Raw genomic sequence first — 22,864 nt, forward strand, 5'->3', positions numbered from 1 at the left:
TGTTTTACAAACTCGAGGGATTATTATTTCATGATTGGAGGAAGAGAAGACAGCATTTGGTGACAAAGTTATAAAGGTAGATGTTGGGGAGGGTGGTTGATGGGAAGGGAGAACACAGCAGGTGCTCCTGGGGAGACTCAGCAGTCGGTGGTGACGGTGGCTGAGAGCTCCTGGATGCGCCAGGCACTGCAAGCCTTGCACAAGATGTGCCCATCCAGCGGGTAGCAGCCCTGACACTCACCCTCAGAGGAGAGCAGCAGCCCACACTCCTGTTCGGAAAGAAGCAACAGCTTTCCATCAGGCCCGGACCCCTGAGTTCCTTCTCCCTCGTGCTCAGCACCCCAGACCCCAATAACCCTTTTTCCCTTGGCCAGGCCTCCTACCTCACACTTGTAACAGCCAATGTGAAAACTGCGATCCAGAGCTACGATTCGCACCGTCTCCTCCTGACCTGGCTCAGGCATGATGGCCCCACCACACACTGAGCATCTTGGGGCAAACTTCCTGGGGTGGAAGGGAACCAAGAAGACTGTCAAGCCCCAGGGTTAGAGGGAACTAACAACGGAGCCCAGAGAAGGTGGGATGCAGGAGGGAACGGGAGAGGCCAGAGGTAGGTAGGGTCTTGGATCTTAGGCAAAGAGAGTGATTTTAACGAGAAGGAGGCATGGCCAGGGGCGTGAAACAGGAGCGGCTGGTACCGGGATATGAAGGAGAGATGCGGAAGATGGGAAAGGCCAGGCCAGACATCCTGAGACAAAAGGTGGGGACCCCGCTGACCTGTGGAAGTCCTCAATGCAGTGGATCTGGCTGGTGGCATCCACAGTGAAAGGGATGCCGTCGAGGCCGCGGTGGCACACCACACAGGTGAAGCAGCCAGGGTGGTAGGCCTTCCCCATAGCCCGCAGAATCCGGTCCAGAATGGGCTGGGAGCACGTGGAGCACTTCTCCAGGGTGGCCTGTCGGGAAGGAGGGCGGGAAGGTCGGGGGCTGGGGAGACCCACGGCAGCCCTTACAGGCATCCTGCCAGCCTACCCATCTGTGTCTGTAGCCCCCTGCATGTGATTCAGTGAAGGGTGGCCTTGAACAGATCTGAGTGCAAGCCCCAGCACTGCAGCTTCCTGGACAAATTATTTAACCTCTCTGAGCTTCAGTTTCCTTCAGTAGTAATATCTGCCTCACATACTCTTAAATCTAAAATAAACACCTCGGGACTTCCCTGGTGGTCCAGTGGTTAAGAATCCGCCTTCCAATACAGGGGACGCGGGTTCGATCCCTGGTCGGGGAACTAAGATCCCACATGCCGTGGGGCAACTAAGCCCATGCATCACAACTACTGAGCTCGCGCGCCTCAACTAGAGAGCCCGCGTGCCGCAAACTACAGAGCCCATGCGCCCTGGAGCCCGAGTGCCACAACTGGAGGAGAGAAAACCCGCGCGCCACAATGAAGAGCCCGTGTGCCGCGACGAAAGATCCCATGTGCCACAACTAAGACCCGATGCAGCCAAAAGAATCTTTAATTTAAAATAAAATAAGTGCCTCACACGTATGAGGGAATATCGTCCTTCCTCTCCAGTAGCCAGTGTATTGCTACTTACTTCATTCATCTCCTCTTGTATATCAGTTTTAGTCCCCCCGCTTCAAGCCCTATTCCTCTTTGGGGCTCGGATATCGAGCTCCCATCTTGGACTGGAAACCATCCCCCTAAGCCCCAACCACTCACCACATAGCAGCTCTCACAATATGCCCTCCTCTCCACGGCGTAGAAATGCTGGCCCCGGAGCTGGGCCCGGCACGTAGAACACACAAAGCACCCAACGTGAAAGACGCGGTCCAGGGCCACAACCCCGGCCCCATCCCCGACCACATCTTCTCCGCAGCCACCACACCGGCCTGGGGACGGGGAAGGACAGGGTCAATCTGCACAGGCCGGGAAGCTGGATCCACAGGCCTTCTGACTCTCCAGCCCCACCTCCCCTTTCCCGCCCTGCCCAGGGTCAGCTCACCCACCGAAGTACTCCCCGCTGGGTGGGTGGTTCATGTCGTGCACCAGCTTCTTGGTCAGCCTCTCAAGCTCCTCCTCGGGAGGCTGGCTCAGGGGGACCTGGGAGGTGAGAATCAGGGGCTTGGCCCTACCTCTAGCTCCTGATGCTGTCACTGAGGGTGACCAGGCAATTCTACCCAGAGAGTTCATCGGAGAACATCCCAGCCCAGGGCCAGGGGTGCCCCTCCAGGAGCCAGTGTGCAGATCTAGACCCCTTCCCTCCTTTATTTCCTGACCTGCCCCCACCCCCAGAGGATCCAGAGCTCCAGTGCCCCAGACCTCTGACAACCGGGACGTGAAACCCCACCCACACCCCACCCAGTCAGCGTCCAGTTGTCTTTGAGGACCCCAAATCCCAGTGCCCGGGGGCTTACCTGGGACCCGTACCCGCCTCCTCTTCCTCCTGCAGAGCTGGAGACCCCAGCAGCCTCTTCTTTGCCCCCCGGCCCTGGCTCGCGGTGGCTCCTATAGCCAGCCCCCCAGACTTCACCTCGGCCTGGGAGAGGAAAGTGGGGCCCCGGGAGGGGCCCAGAGGCCTGAGAGGCCCCCCGCCTGGGGGGGCCACAGCCTCTCACTGGTTGTGCCACCTTCACTTGCACAGGGAAGGCAGGGCCGGCGGGGGTGCTGGCCGTAGCATAGGAGGCTGGAGTGGGGCCCCCATAGGGGGATGCTGGGAGCGGCGGGGGAGGAACACCCCCTCCATTCGGCTTCAGGGAGCCTGAGCCTGAGCGGTAGGCAGGGGGCTGAGGGGGCTCGTAAGCCTGGGGAGAAACGCAGACCAGAAGGAGTGAGCTGGGCCCATTCTAGGACACACATCCGTAGAACCCCCTACCCCATGTGGCACCCAGGCAAGCACTGGTTTTGACAAGGGGCCTCCCTCGAGTGGTTGACAACCTAGTGAGTCTTGGTGACCCAGCTTCCTCCACGCTGGTGTGGGCATCACTCACACAGAGGGGGCGGGCGGGTGAGAATTCAGAGTAGGGGCCAGGCTTGGGGGGGGGAGGGGCAGGGGACAAGGACCGGAAGGGACAGGGGCAGGACAGGGGAGTCACCTGCCGGTCAGGCCGCCTTGGGGCGTGACCTCGACCCCCGTCCAACTCAGCCAGCATGCTGGTCAGGGAATCTATCTCAGCATCCAGACTTCCTGGGCGCAAGCCCCCCCTGTCTGCGGGGAGCCCCTGGGGATGGAGCAAAAGCAGGGAGAAAGCAAATCACACGGTCTCCTCTCCTGCCCTAAGCCCCCCCACCCCCCAATCCCCGTGCTCACCTGCGAGCGCTGGGGTGCTCCATGGCACCCCACCCAGGCCAGCCCCCGATCCTCCGGTCCCCCAGGGGCCTGGTAACACTGCTCAGATGGGAGGGGGCAAAAATTGACCCTGGGGTGGGGCTGGAGTGCTGGGTTGAGGGAAGAGAGAGCGAAGGTGGGGTTGGGGAAGGAGAGGGTGACACTTGTGGACGCCGCCGTCTTGGGTCCCTCTTCTCCCCTCCCCCACGCCCCCACCCCCGCACCTGGGGTCCGCGGATGGGGCAGGAGGCAGGGAGGGCCGCGAGGGGGCAGGGGCGGCGGGGTCCAGCCGGGCTTGGGAAGGGGCGGCAGTGGCGGGCTCAGCGGGAGGCAGGAGCCACAGGACAGAGGTGAGCGCTGGTGGCCCGGTGGCCTCCTCGGCCGCACTGGGCTGCCTTACCTGCTCCGTGGGCCGCCGGCGGCCCCGAGGCGCCTCGGGGGAGCCCTCTCCCCTGAGGGGCTCTGGCAGGCTCCGGCTGCTTCGGGGGGAGCCAGGTGGGCCCGGACATGGCCTGGAAAGGGGTACTCCAGACAGCGGTCAGGGCCCCACGGAGCCCCGGGCCTCTGACTTTGATCCCTTCTTCTGTCCCACACCTCGCTTGGGACTCCAGGAAAGAAACTTTTTCTGGCTTTTTTTTTCCCCTTCCTCCCTAATTTTGGGGACGGCCACGCCCCCGGTGACGTCACCGCATTCCTGGGGGAGGGTCACGTGGCCCCCTAGGCCCTAAACTGCCGTCCCTCCCCGAGTCGGGCCCCCTCCTGCGAGCAGGGAGGGCTTTCCTCGGGAGCCTGAGTCTGGGGGCTGCGGGCAGCCTCCATCTCCCACAGGCCCGGAGCCCCGGGTCCCGCATGTGGCCCCCTCGCCCCTGGGACGCTCCAGCGCCCCTCTTTCCCCATCCCCCATACAGATTTCTCCCTCTTTCCGTCCCAGCTACCCGCCCCCCTCCAGAAACGCCCGGCCAATGCGTAGTGTTTTGATCTTTTATTCACGTTCGGCAGTTAGAAAAATAAAACAGAACAAAAACATCAAAACCCCAGTGGTCGGGGAGTCTGCTGGGCGAGGTGGGGAGACTGAGGTAGCCTAGAGTCACAAGCGGAGACCCAGCCCCCGTCAAGGCACGGGTGAAGGGAGGGAGGCCAGCGGGGGGAGGGGGCCCTCCCCCGTGGTGGCGGAGACAGCTGCCCTGCGTTAGTGCACCGGGGCCCCTCTCCCAGAGACCGAGAGATGCCAGAGACCAGGATCCCCTAATACCTCCACCAGGGTCCGAGTCCCATGTGCCAGGCGGGTGGAAGGCGGCCCTTCCCCTCCTCACCCCGTAATCAAGGTGGGCCACCCGATTACAATTACCTGGACACTCTCTACTTGGAATGGGCATCAGAGATCAGTGCAAGTGACAGGGGTGACGCCGTGAATGAGCAGCGTGGGGCCCAGATCGCGGCTCAGAATTTCCAGCAGCGCCAGGTAGCGAGGATAGCGAGCAGGGTCAGCAGGTGGCCGAGGCAGGTACAGGAAGGTCAGGGCGGTGGCGGGCCCCTCCTCGCCATCCCCACCCTCAGGGCCACCAGGCCCCCCTCCTCCGCCGCGCCCCTGCTGGGCCCGAACCAGGGCGTTGGCACTGCATGCCAGGGCCTCTGCCTCGGCGTCTCCCCGCCTGCCGTTCACGAAGTCCCCTTCCTCCTCCTCCTCAGGCTCCTGGGACGACGCAGCCCCCTCGCCCCACACCACCTCCTGCACCTGGGCCCGGATCCTCAGCTGGCTCAGCAGTGCCCGGAGCCGCCCCTCGGCTGCCCCTGGCGCCTCGCGAGGCCCCAGGCACAAGAAGATCCGCAGGCGGGCACTGTGCCAAGCAGGCACCATGCCCAAGATGGTTGCCATCTGCAGCAGGAAGAGGCCGCAGACATCCACGTAGCCGGGCCCGCCCCGGGGCCGCAGCAAGTTGAGGGGCCACACGTCCACGTGATGCAGCTGAGAGGTGCCCCCAGATCCCCGGCTTAGCCGCTCGGGGGGCAGGGCTCCACAGGCCCGGGCCAGAACCACGTTCTTGTTCATCTTCAGGGCGTCTGCCACTGTGGCCACGTAGTCCTGGGGACTGAGAGCCCGAGGGCTTCCCGGAGCCCGGGGTGGAGGGAACAGGGTGCTCAGGGCCGGGGACCCGCCCTCCTGGGTGCCATCCGCAGGCTCAGAGAAAGCTGGGTCCGTCAGGAAGTGGTCCTGGGGTGCAGCATCGTCGTAGAAACCCAGGACCAGCGTGTTGGGCTTCATGCCACCTGGGGTAGGCAGGAAGGAACCCACAGGAATCAGACTCAGGCTGAGTTCACACTATGCTAATAGGTGCCCACTCCCACCCGCTGACAGCAAGGTGTGTCAGCCATCAGGTATGACATGTGCATTGTGCTTGGCCTCTTAAGGCAACATTATGCACATTTGCATAATGACTTTTAGTTTTCCCAAACACTTTCACATGCATTTATTTGATTTATCTCCATGACTAATCGCCCCCATTTAAATAGGCAAAGTTCGCCTTAGGATTCTTGTAACTAAGAAGCACTTCCGTTCCGGGGCAGTAGGATGTATTCACTCTGGGCTTCAACACCTTTTTCATGATAGGAGATACAAGTCTGACTCCACTGGCAGATGGGACCCCCTGATTAGTCAAGCGCATGGCCTCAATCCCCAGGGAAACAGCGCTCAGACCCTGCTAGGGGAGGATGAGAACTCAGGGCTGGGGCTGCACAATCTGTTTCTGTGACTGCAAAGCCCTAACGACAGCGTGTCCAAAGCACTGTCCCCTGTGAGCCACCGTCTGCACGCTGACTGGAGCCCCCATCCTGTTGAAAGCACTCTGTGTTTTAACTCATCTGATCCTTGAAGCAACAGTATGAGGTAGGAACTATTACTCACCCCCTTTTACAGATAAGGAACCTGAGACCCAGAGAGCTGAAGTCACTTGCCCAAAGGCTCATGGCTGATTGACACTGGGGCCAGCAAGTGAACACGATGTACCCAGCACCAGAGCCCATTCTCTGAGCCACTAAGCCGGTGGTGCACCAGCCACAAAGCCCCCAGTCCCTGCTGACAGCTCCTGGGTTTTAGTATCTGAACAACGAATATGGAATCAGATAATTTCCACTGTACCAGGGCTGAGTTTACAGGAAGACTCAGACCTCCTCTAAGACCCCTTCTCACGGGACAAAAGGTGTACTCAAAATCTGCCAGTAAATCAAATTCTCCATGCTGGGGGACTGACCGCTTAAAGGAAACCTTTTCCTTTTCGTTTGAATCATTTTCTGCAGGATGAATTGCGTGAAAGGAGTGGTCTCTTGGTCCAGAGACCAAGGGTCTCTCCCCAACAAAAGGTGGGGCTGAGGAGAGACAAGCCCTCAGATGCTCCAGGTTCTAGCTAACAATGCTTGGTAACACCCCTAAAACACCTTGGCAGGTGGGAACTCCAGTTGATCTTGCAAATTAAACTAGTCACACCCCCTCCTGAGCATTTTCCAGGGTTCTGATTGACACCGACCAGGGCAATGTCCAACACTTGAACTTTTGCCAGATTGTAAGTGAACCAGGAAGCATGCGCTCAGAGAGGGCACAGACGCCAGTCCCGGGGTTGAGAAAGATGGAGGCGCTGAGCGGGAATTTGGAGGAAGTTGGGGAGCTGGGCTGGAGGCCTTGGCACGAAGATGCAGTCACGGAGCTCGGACTGTTCCACTCCATGCGACAGCATCAGACCCACACACCCCTGGCATCCTTTGTAGTCTCTGGGGGCCACGTTAACCACCCCGTACTTCTCTGCTCCTCTCAAGGCCCAACTGAGATACCATCTCATCACAAAACCTTTGCCGGCCACATCGGTGACAGTGGTCTTCCTCTCTCTGAACTCTGGTGGTTAGAAAGCATCTACCCTAGATTTGATGGGGCAGCCCCACCTCAAATACTCCTCCCACTGCCCCCTGAAAGACAACATGTTCTTCAGAGCCTGTGCCCCAAGCATGGGTCAGAAAGAAAACAGACAAACGGTGTTGTTCCATCTCTAGTCCTTAAGGCGTCACCTCGGAGACCTTATCACACACTGTCTTTTATCTTTGAGAACCAAGTCCTGTCTGCACTAGACTGTGGGTTCCTTTTGGAGTTTGCAATCTGTGGTTGACTCTCTGGGGGAGGGGAGCAGAGATTGAGAGGGGCCACGGAGTGGGGGGCCGAGGGCACCCGGAGAGGAGCAGCTCACCAAGACCTGAGATCCGCAGCAGGTGCTGAGCCCCCTGGCGCACGGAGGGCGAGAGGGTGAGGTCCACGAAGGCCTTCACTTGGGCCCGGTCCACCAGGCTCAGCCACGCCCCGTACTGCGGCTGCACGGGGTCCGAGGGCAGGGAGTCTGCGGAGGAGGCAGGCAGCCCATGTGGGCCAGATTCACGTACTTTCTCCTAGAGTCCAAGTCCACGTGGGCAGAAAAGAAAGGTCTGGGCAGGGGTATGGCTGGTAGGGAGGGTCATCTGGGAAGAAGCACGAGGCCTCTGGGGCACAAAGAACACAAAGAGCTTCTGGGAACGGGAGGGAGGGAGAGGTCGGGGCGGAGGGGTGAGCGGAGGCACTGACCGAGGTCTCCCAGGGTGACATGGCCCAGCACATAGAGGCCCCCTTTCTTGAGCTGGTTGGCCAACCGCAGCAGAGGCAGCGCGCCCCGGGGGTTCCCCACCAGCAGCAGCAGCTGCGGCCGCCAGAACTTCACGTGGTCCTTCCGGACGTCCAGCCGGAGCAGGTACTTCCGCACCTGGGGACCAGGTGAGGTGACAGGAGGAAGGGCTCCGGGGCGCGGCCCCCATTCACCACCTGGGCCGGAACCAGCGCACGCAGCCGGGGGAAGAGGAGGCCTCCTCCGGGCGTGGGCGTTCCCGTCCCCACCCCCTCCCCTCCCCCTCCCCTCCCCCTCCCCTCCCCCCAAGCTCCCCCCACCTGATGGAAAAGCAGGGCCTGGCTGACGTAACCCCAGCTGCTGGGGCCTCCTCGAGCCGTGAGCAGGGCAGAAAGCAGGCCCATGAGAAGCAGGGAGCCGCCAGCGGCCCCGGGGCTGATGAGGAACATCATGAGCAGGCAGGAGGCCACCCCCAGCAAGCAGGTGTGCCAGGAGAAGAGGCTGAAGGTGGGGCTGGGGGCCGACAGAGAAGGAAGGACGCTCAGGGCTGCCCCGACAGCGATCCACTCCACTCCATCCGCAGCCTCTTCCCGCTTGGTCCCAGGCCTTCCCATTCCTCCCTCCCTTTCTCTGAGGACACAGGCATCTCCTTCGCTCACCGGAAGTTGGGGGCCGAGGCCCACTCGAGGCTCAGGCAGGACAGGTCCACGGCAGCATAGGCCACCAAGTAGAAGACAGTGACCACAGCGGCCAGCGTGTTCAGCTTCCCAGCCAGGAGCACCAGCTGGACAAGGACCAAGAGGCTGGGCGTTCATCCACGCGCCCCGCTCCCCGTCCAACGCCAACACATCCTGCCTTTTCAGGCACGTCTCCCAGTGCGCGTCTGACCCTTCCTGGTCCCGCGAGTGTAACCAGGGGGGGCTTGCGGTGAGGGTGAGGGCAGCTTGAAGAGGAAAGCTTACCTGCACTAGGCCCCAAGAATAGAGCACGGCTCCCCAGGGGTTCCCCCCTTGGGATACAACCTTAGCCGGCGCCAGGATCACTCCTGTGCAAACGGAAATGCAGCAGACATATCAGCCTGGGCCAAGGGGGGGACCGAGACAGACACGGGAGGGTGCGCTCAGAGCCGGGCACGAGGCAGGGGACAGCGCACCAAAGAGGTTGTCCTGGGCCAGGGCGTGGAGGATGCGGGAGGCGCCGATGAGGGAGCTCATGGAGGCTGAGAGCGATGTGGCATAGATACCGGTCAGCACCAGCGGGGACCACAGGCTGATGGCTTGGAAGAACCCGTAGTCCTCCTGCAGCAGGATCCTACAGGAAGGAAAGGAGGAGGGTGCAGATAATAAACGTGCATCCATCCCAGGGGCCTGGTGAGAACAGTTCTCCCAACACTGGCTGAGGTTAAGCGCTGGGTATTCTGAACTGACCCCAGCCCTGATCTCAAGGACCGTATTGATAGATCAAGTGTGCCCAGGGGTTAGACTTGGCATTCACTGGTTGTCGTTGGGCTGCTTTGGATTTAATCACAGGGTGGACATTCCCAACAGTACGTGCACAAGAAGCCAAATATTTATGGAAATACAAATTGACTAGAAAGCTGTTCCCCACCCCACCCCCAAACCAAGTACTTACAATAGTACCAGGCACAAAGCAAATGCTGGCTTCGGGTTGGCTGTTACCATGTAGCCAGCCCTCCGCATCCGGGGCAGCAGCTCTAACTCTCTCCCAGTGGGAGGAACAGTCCCCATCTTCTCCACACCCCCCAACAACTTGGGTATCTGCCCCCCACCCCCCGCCCCGGCCCGTGCTTCCCTTGGTGATCCAGGTGTGACAACACCTCCACTCCACCCCCTCAAGGACCAGGCTCACCCCCTCCCCCAGGCACCTGTCACAGGTGAAGCTGGAGAGGAAGAAAAGCAGGATGTAGATGAAGAAAGTATAGGCAACAGCAACAATCGTGCCCAGAGGAATGGCCCGGCTGGGATCTTTCAGCTCCCCTGGAGGGCAGGGAGCAGAGGGAGGGAGGTCAACCCCCCACCGTGCCCTGTGTCCCTGAACCCTCCGTGCCCTGTAGGGGCACAAGGCGGCAAGGCAGCCCCCCTCCCCCCAGGACTCTCACCTGACATGTTGGCCCCGGCCATGATGCCTGTGCAACCGTTAAAAAGGACGGCAAAGACGCTAGCAAAGGTCATCGTGGCCCCCGTGGTGTAGTCCTTGGCGTAGCCAGCTGAGGAGACGGGAATCGTTCCCAGGGAGGAGAGGGGATCAGCATCCTTCCTAGGGATCCGGGCGTTTTGGCCCTGCTACCCCCTCCTCACGTGCTAAACCTCCCCCCCACTGCCTCCCCACCACCCTCACCAACTCACCAAGACCCCAGCCCGGACCCGTCTCTGGCTCTGGCTCAGCTGACCTCATCACCACCTTCTCCCCATGCTCTTCCGTTCCTCCCTCCAGGCCTTCATCCACGCTCTTTCCTAAGACGCCTTCCCTCCACCTCCTATCTGAATTTCCCAACCCCGCTCACGCCACCTCTAGCTCCACCAGCTCGCACCCTCCCCGGCCCATACCCAGGTCTCCCTCCTCTGGACTCCTCTGTGCTTCTTGTCTACTTCAATCACACTCGGTCCTATTATGCAATTTGTTTCCTGAATATACATCTTATCTCTCCAACTAAACAAGTTCCTCTAAGGTAGGGACTGTCTTGTGGTCACTCTCGTGCCCAGCTGGGTCAAACAGACAGCAGCCAATACACGCCCAACAGATCTTAATCAACCTGTACTGCTCCAGGTCCAGACCACCCGCCCCTGATTTTCTCTGACATCTCTTCTCATCCAGGGTTTCCAAGCCCCCCACACACACACGCCCGTCCCTCGCCCTGAGAACCCCAGGGCTCCTGCATCCAGCTCACCGCCCAGATTGGCCTTCAGGGTGCTGCTGTTGAAGCCGGTGAAGTGGCCAAACTGGGGCGGCAGGGAGGAGCCGTTGGGGCCAGGTCTAGGGGTCAAGGGGATGTCCCTGGGCCTCACAGCCACAAAGCTGACCAGCACAGAGGCCAGGGAACCGGAGACCAGCAGGAATGTGAGGAAGGAGGCGCGCGCATAGAGGCCGGCCCCCAGGGTGCAGACCCCGCCCACCAGGCCCAGCAGCAAGGAGCCGTAGAGCAGGTTCCAGCCGTAGCCCTGGGGTAGGATGCGGAGCCCGCTGGAACCCGTGGCATCTGTAGAGAGGAAGGAACAGAGCTAGAAAGCCAGACCCCCAAGGAGGGACCCCAACCATGACTCAAAGCAGGAAGAGACCCCATCTTTGGCCCACCTGTCCTCAGAGAGGCCATCTTTTCCACTCCCCCACCCAACTGTACCCCAGCATCCTAGCCCTGCCTGGTGGGTACCACCAATCTTGCTCTGTCAATTTTAGGAGTGTTAATCTGGCCTCCCTGACTAGATGGGAAGCTCCTCACGGGCCAGGACATTCTCTCGGATGTCTGGATGTCTGCACGAGGCTGGGCACACAGCAGGAGCTCAAGAAAGTTGAGCTAAAGGACCGCTATGCATCTCTCCTGGAGAGGGCTTCTCTCTCTGCCATGATCCCAGAATCCCAGACCCGGCAAATCCTCAGAGCTGCCCAGATCAGGGTGGGGAGCACAAACCAGCCCCGAAGACATCAAGCATGGCCTCCACCAGCCCCAGCAGGGAGACGGCACAGCCACAGACGTTAGCCAAGTAGAACATGAGGCCGATGCTGCCCCCGACCTCAGGCCCCAGGGTCCGACTGATCATGACTGAAAGTGGAAGCAGGGGGTGAGCGTTAAGGGAAAAGAAACTGGAGTGTGAGGAAGCGCCCGGGCACAAAGCACCGTGCAGCTGGCCCTCCAGGCCTCACCTCCCTGAACACATGGGACTGTTCCCAGAGGCAGTGTGTCCCACTGCAGCCACTCCCAAGCCACGTGGCTTTGCCCAAGTCACTAATGCTCTTGAATTTCCTCGTCCATAAGATGAATACTACCTAACTGACAGGACTGTCAATTAGAACCAAAATGGCAGCTGGGAAGACACCTGGTGAACTGGAAAGTGGCACTAACGTGTCAGGTCGTGTTTGTCACCTTCCCCATACCAACCCGTCTGCTGGACATTCATTAGAACTTGTCCCCTCTTGTCCTACCCCACCAGGGGATGCAGGGAGGGGCCCTCTCCTCCCCACTATAAGACAGAAGAGCCCAGACCCCTGTCCACCGACGTTGGAGGATACAGTAGGCTCCGCCCCCTCGCACAGCTCCATTGGTAGCGATGGCACAGACGGAGAGGACAGTGAGTGCCAGGATGAAGTAGGCAACCAGGAGCATGGCCAAAGCCTGCAGCAGCCCAGCATGGCCCACCACGAACCCTGGGACAGGAGTGACAAAGCAGGTGAGATGGCGGCTCACCCATCGCACCCCCCACCCCACCCCAAGCCCTTCATCCGCCCATTTCTCCCAGGGCCCTTCCCCAACCTCATCCCAGTCCCGCCCCACTGCACCCCCAAGTAAACCCCTGCCACTCACCAATCCTCAAGAAGACAACTATACTGAACATGGACAGGACCGTGGGTACCACCACACCCAGGAAGGTGGACAGCTTCCGGGCAGACGCCCCTCCAGGACCCCCGGCCCCATTGGCAGGGAAGGAAACCCCCTCCTCGCCCAGGAGCCGGTAGGCCAGCAGAGGAGAGTTCTCATTGGCCATGGTCGACAGCGGGCAGAGGAAGCTGCCAATGGGTTATGAAGCCTGCAAAGAGTTTGCTGAGTGGAAGGCAGCTCGGTGGAGCCCCCCACAAAACACCTCTAACCAAACACCCAGAAGCTTCCCCCGAAAGGAAACACACACACAGACACACTCATGTTCAGCAACAACTCAAAGAGTTAGTGGAGGGTAGACAGGTCCCGGCCACTGCCCCAACAATGGCAGACTCTTAAGCCTCAGCAGTGGGTACCATGGCCCCTCCCAGCTCCTGAGGCCACCCCTTTCCCGTATCCCTGAGACTAGGGATGGCAGTGGCTCTGGAAAGGTGCAAAGATCCTCCGCCTTCTTAACTAGCAGCACAAGAGGAAGCAAATCCCCCAAAAGGGAAGTGAGTGATGGGCAGGAGGCCCTCCTCACCCCCTCCTCCGGAGTCCTGAGCCGCCCCCCAAGATCCTCCATGCAATCACCTCATCCCCGGGCGATAAGAAACTTCCGAATCTTCCAAAGCCCCACCCTCCATCAACACTCTTCCTCAACCCATCTCAGACAGCCTCCTCTTTCCTTAATCTCACCAGATTCCTCCCACCCACACAGGCGTCCCCCAGACTCTACCGCCCCAACAACTCCTCGACGACCAAAACAAAAACACCGCCCGGCGACACAAGGTGGTCCTCCTCCCCGCACCGGTTCCTGCCCACTTTCTCCCCGGGCGGGTTGGAGGGGGCCGAGATTCGCTCCTCCCCGGCCAGGCGCACCCTCACCGCCTGGGTGTGGCAGGGCGCTCACTTACCCACCGGAGGACGCAGCCGCTCGGGGGTGATCCCCGAGAGCCGGAGGGTCCGCTACTGGCGGAGGGGGCGCGGGTGCCGGAAAAGACAGCTGTGGCTACCGGGATGCCAGGCCCGGAGCCTGACCCACCCCCAGCACACACGCGCCCCATTGGTCCCCAGGCCCGGCCCCGCCCCGTGGGCGAGCCCGGGGAAGCCCCGCCCCGCCCGGCTCCCGCTGCCTACGCGGCTCCCGCCCCACGTGCGACCCGGGTGCTGCCCCGGGTCGCCACTCAAACGTGCGTCTCCGGCAGGGTGTGGGCCACGGCTCCCACTGCGCCTATCACCCTGGTGCAAACAGGCGCCCGCCGCGCGGAGCTCGGAGGCGCCCGGAGGAGACACTGCTGAAAGGGGCGTGTCGTGACGGCGAAAGGCCTCCGGCAGGTGGGCGGAGCCACAACACCTGGCCCAGGTGCGCCACCCGGAACGCGGGGCCCTGTCGGCCCACGCCTTCCGGGGTCCTACTCCTCCAGCCTCTCGGATCCTTGCAAAGCCCACCAGGTCCTGGCCTCAGCCCTCGCCCCTGCGGCGCCCTCCCCTCGCGCCCTGTCCAGCCCACTGGCTGCTCTTCCGCCACCAGAGGGAGCCATTGGCCGCCGATCCGGGCGAGCCCTGGAGGAGCAAGCCGCCGTAGGTCGGCCTGGTCCCCCGCCCGCTTTCGTGCCTCCCCGCAAGGTTGTCCCCTCCAGACTTTTGAACCTCTGAGAGTTAGGACCCACTCCTCACTCTTTACAGATGCCATCAACGTCAGCACCACCTGGCAACGTTTCCTCATCTGTAAAATGGGGATTAGCTAGACCCTCCCGGTTAAGGTTGCTGTGAGTGTTCAATAAACTAATAGGCACTTGAGAACAATACCGAAATGTTCAATAACTTATTTCCATACGGTACTACATGAAATATGCATAATCACTTTGTGAGGTAGATCCCGCTATGATTTCCATTTTTCACGTTAGCAAATTGAAGCTTGGAGAACTTCAGTAATAATTTCCTAACTTTATAGAGTCCTTCATGGTTACACTGTCATTTGAGCCTCAGGAAATGAACACCGCTTTTCCTGCCACTGGCCTTGGGCTGTAAATTATCTGCAACCTTTCCCTAGGAGAGGAAGGGGCTCAAAGCAGAACAAATGTGGCTTTGCCAGGGAGAGGTCTCATGAGCAGTTAAACTGTGGCATTTTCAGTGGTCATCTCTGCTACCCACAACACGGAGCTTGGCTCCTGGGTCTCTCCAACATCCCTCCTGTCACAGTTTTTGGTGATTTCAACATCCACATGGATGAGACTTCCAACACCCTGGGCTGGCAGGTGCTTAAACTCCACTTCTGCATAGATCTCACCCTCCATCCCACCCAATGGTGATGCCTAGACATTGTCATTACCACTAATGTACCCTTTCCTCTTTTCATTCACCACTTCTAGTTATGCCTGTTGAGGAAAAAAAATAATCTGACACTTGCTAAAACAGTAAAGAAGACTTTATTCAGAGCTATTGCAATAGGTGTCAAGACTCACAATAGGGGAGAGAGAACGGGCTCAACTCCAAATACAGCAAAATCAGCTGGGGATTTAGAGCCAACAAGCAGAATGAGGGGGTCAGTGAATGGAAAATTACTAGGAGGAAACACCAAGCATCGGGGGATTCTAGCTAAAGGGACTTAACTGGATCCTTGCTGAAGGCAGGCCAGGGTGATCAGATATGAAGGGTGGGTGGATTCTCTCTAAACTGAGCTAGGAAGGCCCAGCAAGGATGGGGGCCAAGGTCGAGGCCTAGTCCAGAAGAAGGTTCAGAGGAACCTGACTGAAGTTTGGTCAAGGGGAGGGTCTTTGTCATGCCCTGACCTGAACACTCCTCCACCTCACCGGACCCTCAATCCATTGATCCTGCCCTCTGCCCACTGTCCTCCACTCACTTCCCTTCTTACCCAGCTTAAAGTTCACGGTCAGTGAAAAGCACTCCCTTGCCCCTCTCTCACTTTATTACACCTCCTGGCAAAATCACAGCCCTGGTAAATGCAACTATCCTCCCGTTCAGTCTCCTTTGCTGGTTCTTCCTCATCTCTTGTCTCAACTCTGGAGCACTGCTAGGTGTTGGAGGAAGAGCCAAGAGGCCACTGTAGACTGGAGGCTCCACTGAGCACTGGAAGCTCAGTCCACAGACATCTTTTCAGCACTTACACCCACTCTCTTGGTGATCTCATCCAATCCCCTAGTTTTAAATACCATCTCTATAACAGTGCCTCAAGGGTGTATCTACAGCCCAGATCTCTACTCTGAACTTCAGACTTCCAAGAACATACTAACATCTCTGCTTGGACATCAAATGGGCAACTCAAACTTGGCATATCCAAAATCCAACGCCTGAACACACCCCCACAACCTACTCCTCTTGTGCTTGTCCCACTTACCCAGTTGCTTAGGTCAAAAACCTTGGGGTTGTGCTTGAATACTCTCTCTCACACCCCACATGCAACCCATCAGCAATTCCTTTGGCCTCTACTTTTTTTTCTTTTTTTTTTTTTTTTTTATGGCTGTGTTGGGTCTTCGTTTCTGTGCGAGGGCTTTCTCTAGTTGCGACAAGCAGGGGACACTCTTCATCGCGGTGCACAGGCCTCTCATTATCGCGGCCTCTCTTGTTGCGGAGCACAGGCTCCAGACGTGCAGGCTCAGTAATTGTGGCTCACGGGCCTAGTTGCTCCGCGGCATGTGGGATCTTCCCAGACCAGGGCTCGAACCCGTGTCCCCTGCACTGGCAGGCAGACTCTCAACCACTGCGCCACCAGGGAAGCCCTGGCCTCTGCTTTTAAAATACAACCAGTATCCAACCCCAATTTACCACCCTAGTCCAAGTCACCATCATCTCTTTTTTTTTAAATAAGTTTATTTTTATTTATTTATTTTTGGCTGCATTGGGTCTTCATTGCTGTGTGCAGGCTTTCTCTAGTTGTGGCGAGCGGGGGTTGCTCAGCAGTTGCGGCGCAGAGGCTTAGCTGCTCCGCAGCATGTGGGATCTTCCCGGGCCAGGGCTCGAACCTGTGTCCCCCGCACTGGCAGGCAGATTCTTAACCACTGCGCCACCAGGGAAGTCCCCACCATCATCTCTTGCCTGCATTATTGCAACAGCTCCCTGACTGGTGGCCCCCTGACTGGTGTGCCTGCCTCTGCCCTGGCCCCTACATTCTATTCTCAACAGATTAGAGGGATGCTATTAAAGCAAGTATCCATTCATGACACTTCTCTTTTCAAAACTGTCCAGTGGTTTCCCATTTTCCTCAGAGTAAAAATCAAAGTCCCTTAAGGTAACCATACTTACCTTCTGATTCACCGACTACAGTCCAACTACCAGTTTGTGCCTGTTGCTTTAGCATAAGTATTAACAGCATATCCTTCGCTCAGAAGTGACCCAGAGTGGTCTATATATTATATGGGCACCCTACCCATGAAGCCCTACCCGATATGCATCCTGCCCTCACCTCTCATCTGCTGATCTCACCCCACAACGACCTCTGGGCTGTTCCCAAGAACGCCCTGTGGCACCCAGGGCATGAGCCTCCTTTGTCTTCTGAACTCAAATATTTTATTCATAGTGAAATCTTCTCCGCCAGTCCCATTTAAAATTGAACTACACCTTCCTTCCCATCCCACTTTCCTATTTTTTTCTCCATAGCGCTTAACACTAATACATGTCGTTTACTTGTGTATCTTGTTCATTGACTGTCTATTCCCAACAGAAAGTTAAGCTCCACGAAACAGGAACTTGTCTTTTCTTCGCTGCTCTAGCTCCGGTACTTCTAACAGCTCCTGGCACTCGAGTGGACCTCAGGAATCATTCCCTGACGGTTCTGGGAACCATCGCGGACCTGAGGGCTTGCTCCTCACGTGACTGCATTGGCCCCGCCCCGCCCGCTGGGAAGGGAATATGGCGGCGCCCAGGGTGGCCTCAGGGAGAGGGCAAACAAAGAGAGGGCGCCAGCTTGCTAGAGCGTCCGCGCCGCCGCCTAGTCTGCGGGTGCGTCCTGGGAAGGCGTGAATTCATAGGCTACGTGCTGGTCCTCCTCCCCACCATTTTTTAAAGAAAAAGGAATTAGCTAGTCCTCAGAAACTGCTCGGTCTGACCTGCCTACCGTCTCCCCACCGCTTGGGATTCCCGGGATCCGAGGCGTGTAGGACGAGGTTGTGGGATTCAGTATCTAGATTTTTCTCCCCTCGTGTTGGCTCCCACCTATTAGGTCACCTCGGGGTGTCCCTCCAGCCTCCAGTTCTAGGAATCCCCGAACACACACCCGGACCGCCCCTCGGAGATAGGACGTCCAATCCCCGCCCCCGGGTGCCCCAACTCCGAGTTCAGGTCCTAAATGCTAATTCCCCGAGGATCGAGCTTCCCTACCCCCGCCGTGAGCTCCCCAGGATTAAGTCTCGTGAATCCGGGCCATCCCCCTCCCTCAGGCCCCAGGGGCAGATGAGCCCTTGGCCACCGCCCCTACAGTTTCCTGCAGACCCAGCAAACAAAAGGCTCGGGAAGAGAGGCGAGGCTGAGCAGGGCGCCCTTCCTGCAGGAACAGCTGATGGAGCAAAATGACCCAGGAGGGAGAGGAGGGGATGGATGAAATTCCAGGGTTCCTGGAGGACCGCAGCGGGAGGCCAGACTCCTGGATCCTGGGGAGGGAGGGAGGGAGTACAGGAAAGCGGCGGTGGAGGGCCCAGGCCGGACCCCGGAGTTCGCTGGGCTCTACCAGATCCCAACCGCCCTAGTGGGGGGGATGTCAACACTGGATTTCAGGTGAGCTCTCAGGCCCCCACGCTGGAATGGTGGGGGCTGGGAGAGGCCTGAAGGGCTGCGTCATCTCCTCTGGGCCCAGCCTGCCGCCCCCTGGCCCGACCTGCTACCCTCGGTGCAGGCCCCACCCTGGCCTGGCTTCCTGCTCCTCCCCAGGCACGGAGCTTTCCCTGCCAAGCTCCACGAACCAGCCCGGGGGCTTCTGGTCCCTTCAGGACCTCGGTAGCCTAGCCCCCAGCCACGAACAGTCCTTGTATTCCCACCTAGAGCCATTGCCCCCTGCCCCCATCCCTGTCAAGGATACAATGGTAAGGGAAGGGCCCTGTCCAGTGGGTGGGGGGATGCTGGCATGGAGGGGGGGGGGCTTGGCCTCATATCCTGTCAGGCTGCCAAGGGAAGAGAGGAAACAAAAGACTTCCCCCTGCTGGGACAATGAGCCTCCCATTACCTCCCCGACTCCCCCCCCACCCCCACCCCGCACTACCCACCCCCAGCCCTCCCTTTAAGCTCTGGTCCCCAGCCCCCTTGCCTCCGTTCTCTCTACCTCCTTGCCTTCTGGTAGCCTTGGCCTCTGTGGTGAGCTCTGCCCTTCCCCTGCGCTCCTTCTTATCCGCTCGCACTGCTGCTTGCTCCCGGTCCTGGCTGTTTCAGTCCCCTGCCACTCCATCAGTGCTCAGGGTCCCTTCCTCTTCCCCAGCACCAAGATTGGGGGCTGGCTGGGCCAGGCTCTGGTGAATGTTAGGGGCTAAATTACACCCCTTTAATGTCTAGTGGGAAGTAGGGGCTCCACAAGAGAAAGGGTCCAAGGCTGAGGGAGGGAAGTGCCCTCAGCCTGGCCTGGGTGAGAGAGGAAGGAGGAAAAGGACACGTGTGTCCTACAGGTCCTTGGAGGTGGGGCTGGAAGGCTGTCCTGTATGCTGAGTGCGGTGTCAGGCCCACCTGCTGGCTACTAGCTGAGTGCATTGCACAGGTCACTTAACCTTCCGAGCCTGTCTCATTTTTAAAGTGGATATCATAATAACACCCATCCTCTAACGGGGTTCCTGTGATGATTTAAATTCGATAATGCTTGTTTAGGGAAAAAAAAGGTGAAGTAGTAAAGCTTTCCTCAGTCTTCCCAATCTCTACAGCCTCCTCCACACCCCTAGTCCCACTCCCCGCAGTTTCCATTGCCATCGTATGCCAATAACTCCCAAACTGGTATCTCCAGCCAAAAACCTGTCTCTGAGCTGCAGACCCATTGAGCTCAGATCTAGCTCACTTCTGGCCCCGCCTGGATGGTACAACAGGGATCTGAAACGCAACATGCCCATCATCTTCCTCCCCGTTTCACTAGCTCCTACCAAGCTGCCCAATCCCTCACCCTCCCAGCCAGGCTCCAGATCCTGCCCACTCTAGCTCCTTGACATCTTTTGAACCCCCCCCCCCCACTCATCCATGTCAGTTCAAGCCCTCACTGTCATTTGGAGAACTGTATTTGGTTTCTCTGCCTTCAACCTTGATCACTTTCAACCTATTCTCCAAAATTGTACAAGTGGGAACAAATCTGACGATGTTGCTTCTTTGCCAAAAACCCTTCGGTTTTAGGTGTCCAGCTCATCCACTGTCACTATCCTTGCACTCCACACCCTGGCGATGTGAACGCTGGCAGCTTGAGGACAATCTCACTGCATCCATGCTTTTGTACTTGCTGTTCCTTCTGCCTTGAAAGCAACCTTTCCCACCAATCTCCTCTAGGACTCATTCAGATAGCGTCATCTTCTCCAGAAAGCTCACCTTGAACCTGCAGGCTGGATTCCTGTGCTTCCTCTGTGATCCCATAGGACCCTCTGCCTGCCACCCTTTATGCTCAACACATAGCCTCCTATGTTCTGTTGAGGTTTTATGGCAGTTTCTACCCCTGGGCTGTCAAGTCCTAGAAGGTAGAGGATAACTTTGTGTTTCCAGGCCTGGTTCATAGTAATTCTTCAAAAAGTATATTGGGGCACTTCCCTGGCAGTCCAGTGGTTGAGACTCTGCACTTCCACTTCAGAGGGGCACGGGTTCGATCCCTGGTCAGGGAACTAAGATCCCACATGCCTTGCGGCACGGCCAAAAAAAACCCCATATATATATATATATATATATATATATATATATATACAAAAAATTATTGCTGAGTAAATTAAAGAATGACTAATCAATAAGGGGATAAATAGTCCACAAATATTTATCGAGCATTTACTATGAGAAAGGCTTGCATGGGACTTAAAGCAGTGAACACAATGTATGTTGCACCTGCTTTCATGAAGCTTAGAGCCACATACAAGCAAATATACAATCACTAATAAATTAATCAAGGCATGTGTCCATTACAACTTTGCATATGATGAGTTCAGGAAGGTTTGTGGTGGTCATAAGAGCAGTGGATTCAGGTTTTTTGGGTCCTGATGGGTTTTTTTGTTTGTTTTTTAAATTTATTTATTTAATTTATTTATTTTTGGCTGCATTGGGTCTTTGTTGCGGTGCGCGGGCTTCTCATTGCGGTGGCTTCTCTTGTTGCAGAACACAGGCTCTAGGCGCCCGGGCTTCAGGAGTTGTGCCTCGCGGGCTCTGGAGCACAGGCTCAGTAGTTGTGGCGCACGGGCTTAGTTGCTCCGAGGCATGTGGGATCTTCCCGGACCAGGGCTCGAACCCATGTCCCCTGCATCGGCAGGCAGATTCTTAACCACTGCGCCACGAGGGAAGCCCGGTCCTGATGTTTTTACAATTTGGGGAAACCCTCCTTAAGAAAACAAAAACAAAACCACAAATATAAAATTAGGTGTAAAAGTTAATGTTTACTTAGATTGAGAAATCACAACCAGTTGCAATGTTAACGTGATAAACACCATAAATATTACAAAATCTAGAAAAACACCATAATATTTGTAGTTAATAGCTGCCAACACATCGCTATAATAATTTCATGTCCTGTTTCTTAGATACAAACTCTTTGACCACCTCTTCATACGATAATGACTTTATCATATTATTTTCTATTCTCTTTGTCTGTCTTTCTCTAGTATGGCCGATTCAGTTTTTTTTCTTTCATTGTTGAGAGTTTATAAAAACCTCATTGAGCTTTACAGCTTATTATTGGTACTGTCAGAATCTCTATCAGATTCCTTTCGTGTAAGAGGTGTGAGATTTGGGGCCATTTCAAACATTCTCCTACGGTGAGTCACCTTGAAAACTGTTTAAATTGATGGCACTCATTAACCAGGGTGGTGGGAGGAGCCTGGAAGGTGAGGGGTGCCTAAATTTAAACTTGCTGAGCTCCCAGGTAAACTTAACTCTAGACTTGACAGGGTCAGGTGGGCCTTACAAGGGGGACTGGGATATAGGAAAAGGAGTGACGATTTCTACAACTGATGGTGAAAGGGATGATTTGTTTGTTGTTTGTTTATTACATATAGAAAAAAGTCCGAACTCCAAGCCCACTCCAAACAACTGTAAGCAGGTGGATAGCAAAAAGAAAACCCTACCAGCTGCTGGGGGAGAGGTGTGCTCCACACAGGCACTGCCACACCAATATATTGATCACGGACAGGGAACAGGGATGACAGCCTCATATTTGGGCTGGGAGGACAGTGAAGTACTCTAAGTGCTCTAATAATGAAGGAAGGAGGGCTCGAGATTTGTTTGGGTCTGTGGAGCAAGCATCAAACCAGGTAGTGACACGGACACTCGCCTGTGTGATGAAACTCAGTGGATACTGAATTAGCTTGCCTGCGAAGTGGTCCGAGGGTGGAGGAAATGACCTCACACCCCCAGGAGAGACCGAGGATGATTTTTGAGGATAGGAGTGAAAAATCTCAGCTACCATCTCCCTGGAAGAGGGAAATAATGGGATTTCCACCAGAGTATACACCTTTGAGGTGAGAAGCCCTGTTTTACAAATCTTGCAAACTGGCATGGCGATCACCTGGCACACAGTAGATGTTCAATAAAGGTTTCATTTTATTCATTCCTTGATTGGTATACACTAGGTATTAGGAACTGAATTACCAGCTGGTGGATGGGGGCTGATGACCTATGATATGGGATCAACTGGGTATTTTCTTACCTGTGGTGCTTTGCTCGCTCTAGCTGAGGGAGTCCTCGTGCTCAGGGGGTCAGAAATACAGGGTTTGAATCTGCGGTGAGATGTTGTATCTCTTCACCCCTCCGGTCTCATCAGCCCCTCGCTCCACCCAGCCTCATTTCTCTGTGCACCTGGGTTTCTCTTCCATTCAGGCCATGCACCGACCCCCCCCCCCCACCATGATGATGAACTGCATTCCCCATCAAAGGAGACAATTCAAGCAACCAAGAGCCTGAGGGGGGGTTGAGGGGGCAGGGCCCAGGAGGAGACAGAATCATAACTTTTAGAGGCTAGAGAATGAGTGCAGAGTGAGAGCAGGGGAAGGTGCGTAGGGAGGAGATAGATAACCTGGAGGAGAAACTGAATAAGAAGGGATACCGGGCTTGGATCGGGGAGGGAGGAGGGAATTCCCAGCCCTGACCTGGTCTGCCTGGCTCCAGCCAAGCTGGCTGTTTCCTGCCCCTTGTGACCCCCCCACCCC

The 22,864-nt window shown here is 57.1% G+C and overlaps 3 protein-coding genes and 1 long non-coding RNA gene across 6 annotated transcripts; 2 read left to right on the plus strand and 2 right to left on the minus strand.

The window, feature by feature from the left end:
* On the minus strand, window positions 1-4,127 carry TRIP6 (thyroid hormone receptor interactor 6). Of its 2 annotated transcripts, XM_082428455.1 has the most exons (9): window positions 3,727-4,127; window positions 3,309-3,436; window positions 3,094-3,219; window positions 2,416-2,802; window positions 2,008-2,101; window positions 1,721-1,890; window positions 778-956; window positions 384-504; window positions 1-269 (listed from the first exon to the last, which is right to left on the minus strand). In XM_082428455.1, exons 1-9 carry the CDS (start codon window positions 3,833-3,835, stop codon window positions 138-140), a joined length of 1,446 nt encoding a protein of 481 aa, XP_082284581.1. In that variant the 5' UTR covers window positions 3,836-4,127; the 3' UTR covers window positions 1-137. The 2 variants fall into 2 exon arrangements, with proteins under 2 accessions (XP_082284581.1, XP_082284582.1); XM_082428456.1 differs by lacking the exon at window positions 3,094-3,219 and having other exon boundaries at window positions 3,727-4,126.
* On the plus strand, window positions 470-1,546 carry LOC309644629. The gene is made up of 2 exons (XR_014254527.1): window positions 470-577; window positions 1,256-1,546. It is a non-coding gene; the product is annotated as an uncharacterized lncRNA (long non-coding RNA).
* A 574-nt stretch (window positions 4,128-4,701) lies between the features above and the next one.
* On the minus strand, window positions 4,702-13,613 carry SLC12A9 (solute carrier family 12 member 9; the record flags this gene model as incomplete). 2 transcript variants are annotated; one of them, XM_082428445.1, is made up of 14 exons in its annotated part: window positions 13,466-13,613; window positions 12,498-12,720; window positions 12,206-12,340; window positions 11,607-11,738; window positions 10,869-11,177; window positions 10,080-10,187; window positions 9,846-9,957; window positions 9,114-9,271; window positions 8,923-9,005; window positions 8,620-8,744; window positions 8,281-8,473; window positions 7,924-8,098; window positions 7,556-7,702; window positions 4,702-5,594 (listed from the first exon to the last, which is right to left on the minus strand). In XM_082428445.1, exons 2-14 carry the CDS (start codon window positions 12,676-12,678, stop codon window positions 4,702-4,704), a joined length of 2,751 nt encoding a protein of 916 aa, XP_082284571.1. In that variant the 5' UTR covers window positions 12,679-12,720; window positions 13,466-13,613. The 2 variants fall into 2 exon arrangements, with proteins under 2 accessions (XP_082284571.1, XP_082284572.1); XM_082428446.1 differs by lacking the exons at window positions 12,206-12,340; window positions 12,498-12,720 and having other exon boundaries at window positions 13,466-13,610.
* Window positions 12,278-17,901, plus strand: LOC309644627 (uncharacterized protein). Its single transcript, XM_082428458.1, has 4 exons — window positions 12,278-12,363; window positions 13,270-13,340; window positions 13,757-13,886; window positions 14,238-17,901. The coding sequence occupies exons 1-4, from the start codon at window positions 12,324-12,326 to the stop codon at window positions 14,297-14,299; spliced, it is 303 nt and encodes a 100-aa protein (XP_082284584.1). The 5' UTR covers window positions 12,278-12,323; the 3' UTR covers window positions 14,300-17,901.
* The last annotated feature ends 4,963 nt before the right edge of the window (window positions 17,902-22,864 follow it).

The sequence above is a fragment of the Balaenoptera physalus genome (genome assembly GCF_965194825.1).
Source record: "Balaenoptera physalus genome assembly, chromosome: 16".
Taxonomy (NCBI): Eukaryota; Metazoa; Chordata; class Mammalia; order Artiodactyla; family Balaenopteridae; genus Balaenoptera; species Balaenoptera physalus.

Excerpts from the sequence above, each read along its gene's own strand:
- TRIP6 (XM_082428455.1), bottom strand. The coding sequence starts at position 3,835 with ATGTCCGGGCCCACCTGGCTCCCCCCGAAGCAGCCGGAGCCTGCCAGA. Across the intron at positions 3,220-3,308 it reads GAGCACCCCAGCGCTCGCAG|GGGCTCCCCGCAGACAGGGG; the intron begins GTGAGCACGGGG and ends CTCCATCCCCAG. Across the intron at positions 2,803-3,093 it reads CAAGGCGGCCTGACCGGCAG|GCTTACGAGCCCCCTCAGCC; the intron begins GTGACTCCCCTG and ends GTTTCTCCCCAG.
- LOC309644627 (XM_082428458.1), top strand. The coding sequence starts at position 12,324 with ATGGCCCACCACGAACCCTGGGACAGGAGTGACAAAGCAG. Across the intron at positions 12,364-13,269 it reads GGACAGGAGTGACAAAGCAG|GCGTCCCCCAGACTCTACCG; the intron begins GTGAGATGGCGG and ends CCACCCACACAG. Across the intron at positions 13,341-13,756 it reads ACACCGCCCGGCGACACAAG|GGTGTGGGCCACGGCTCCCA; the intron begins GTGGTCCTCCTC and ends CGTCTCCGGCAG.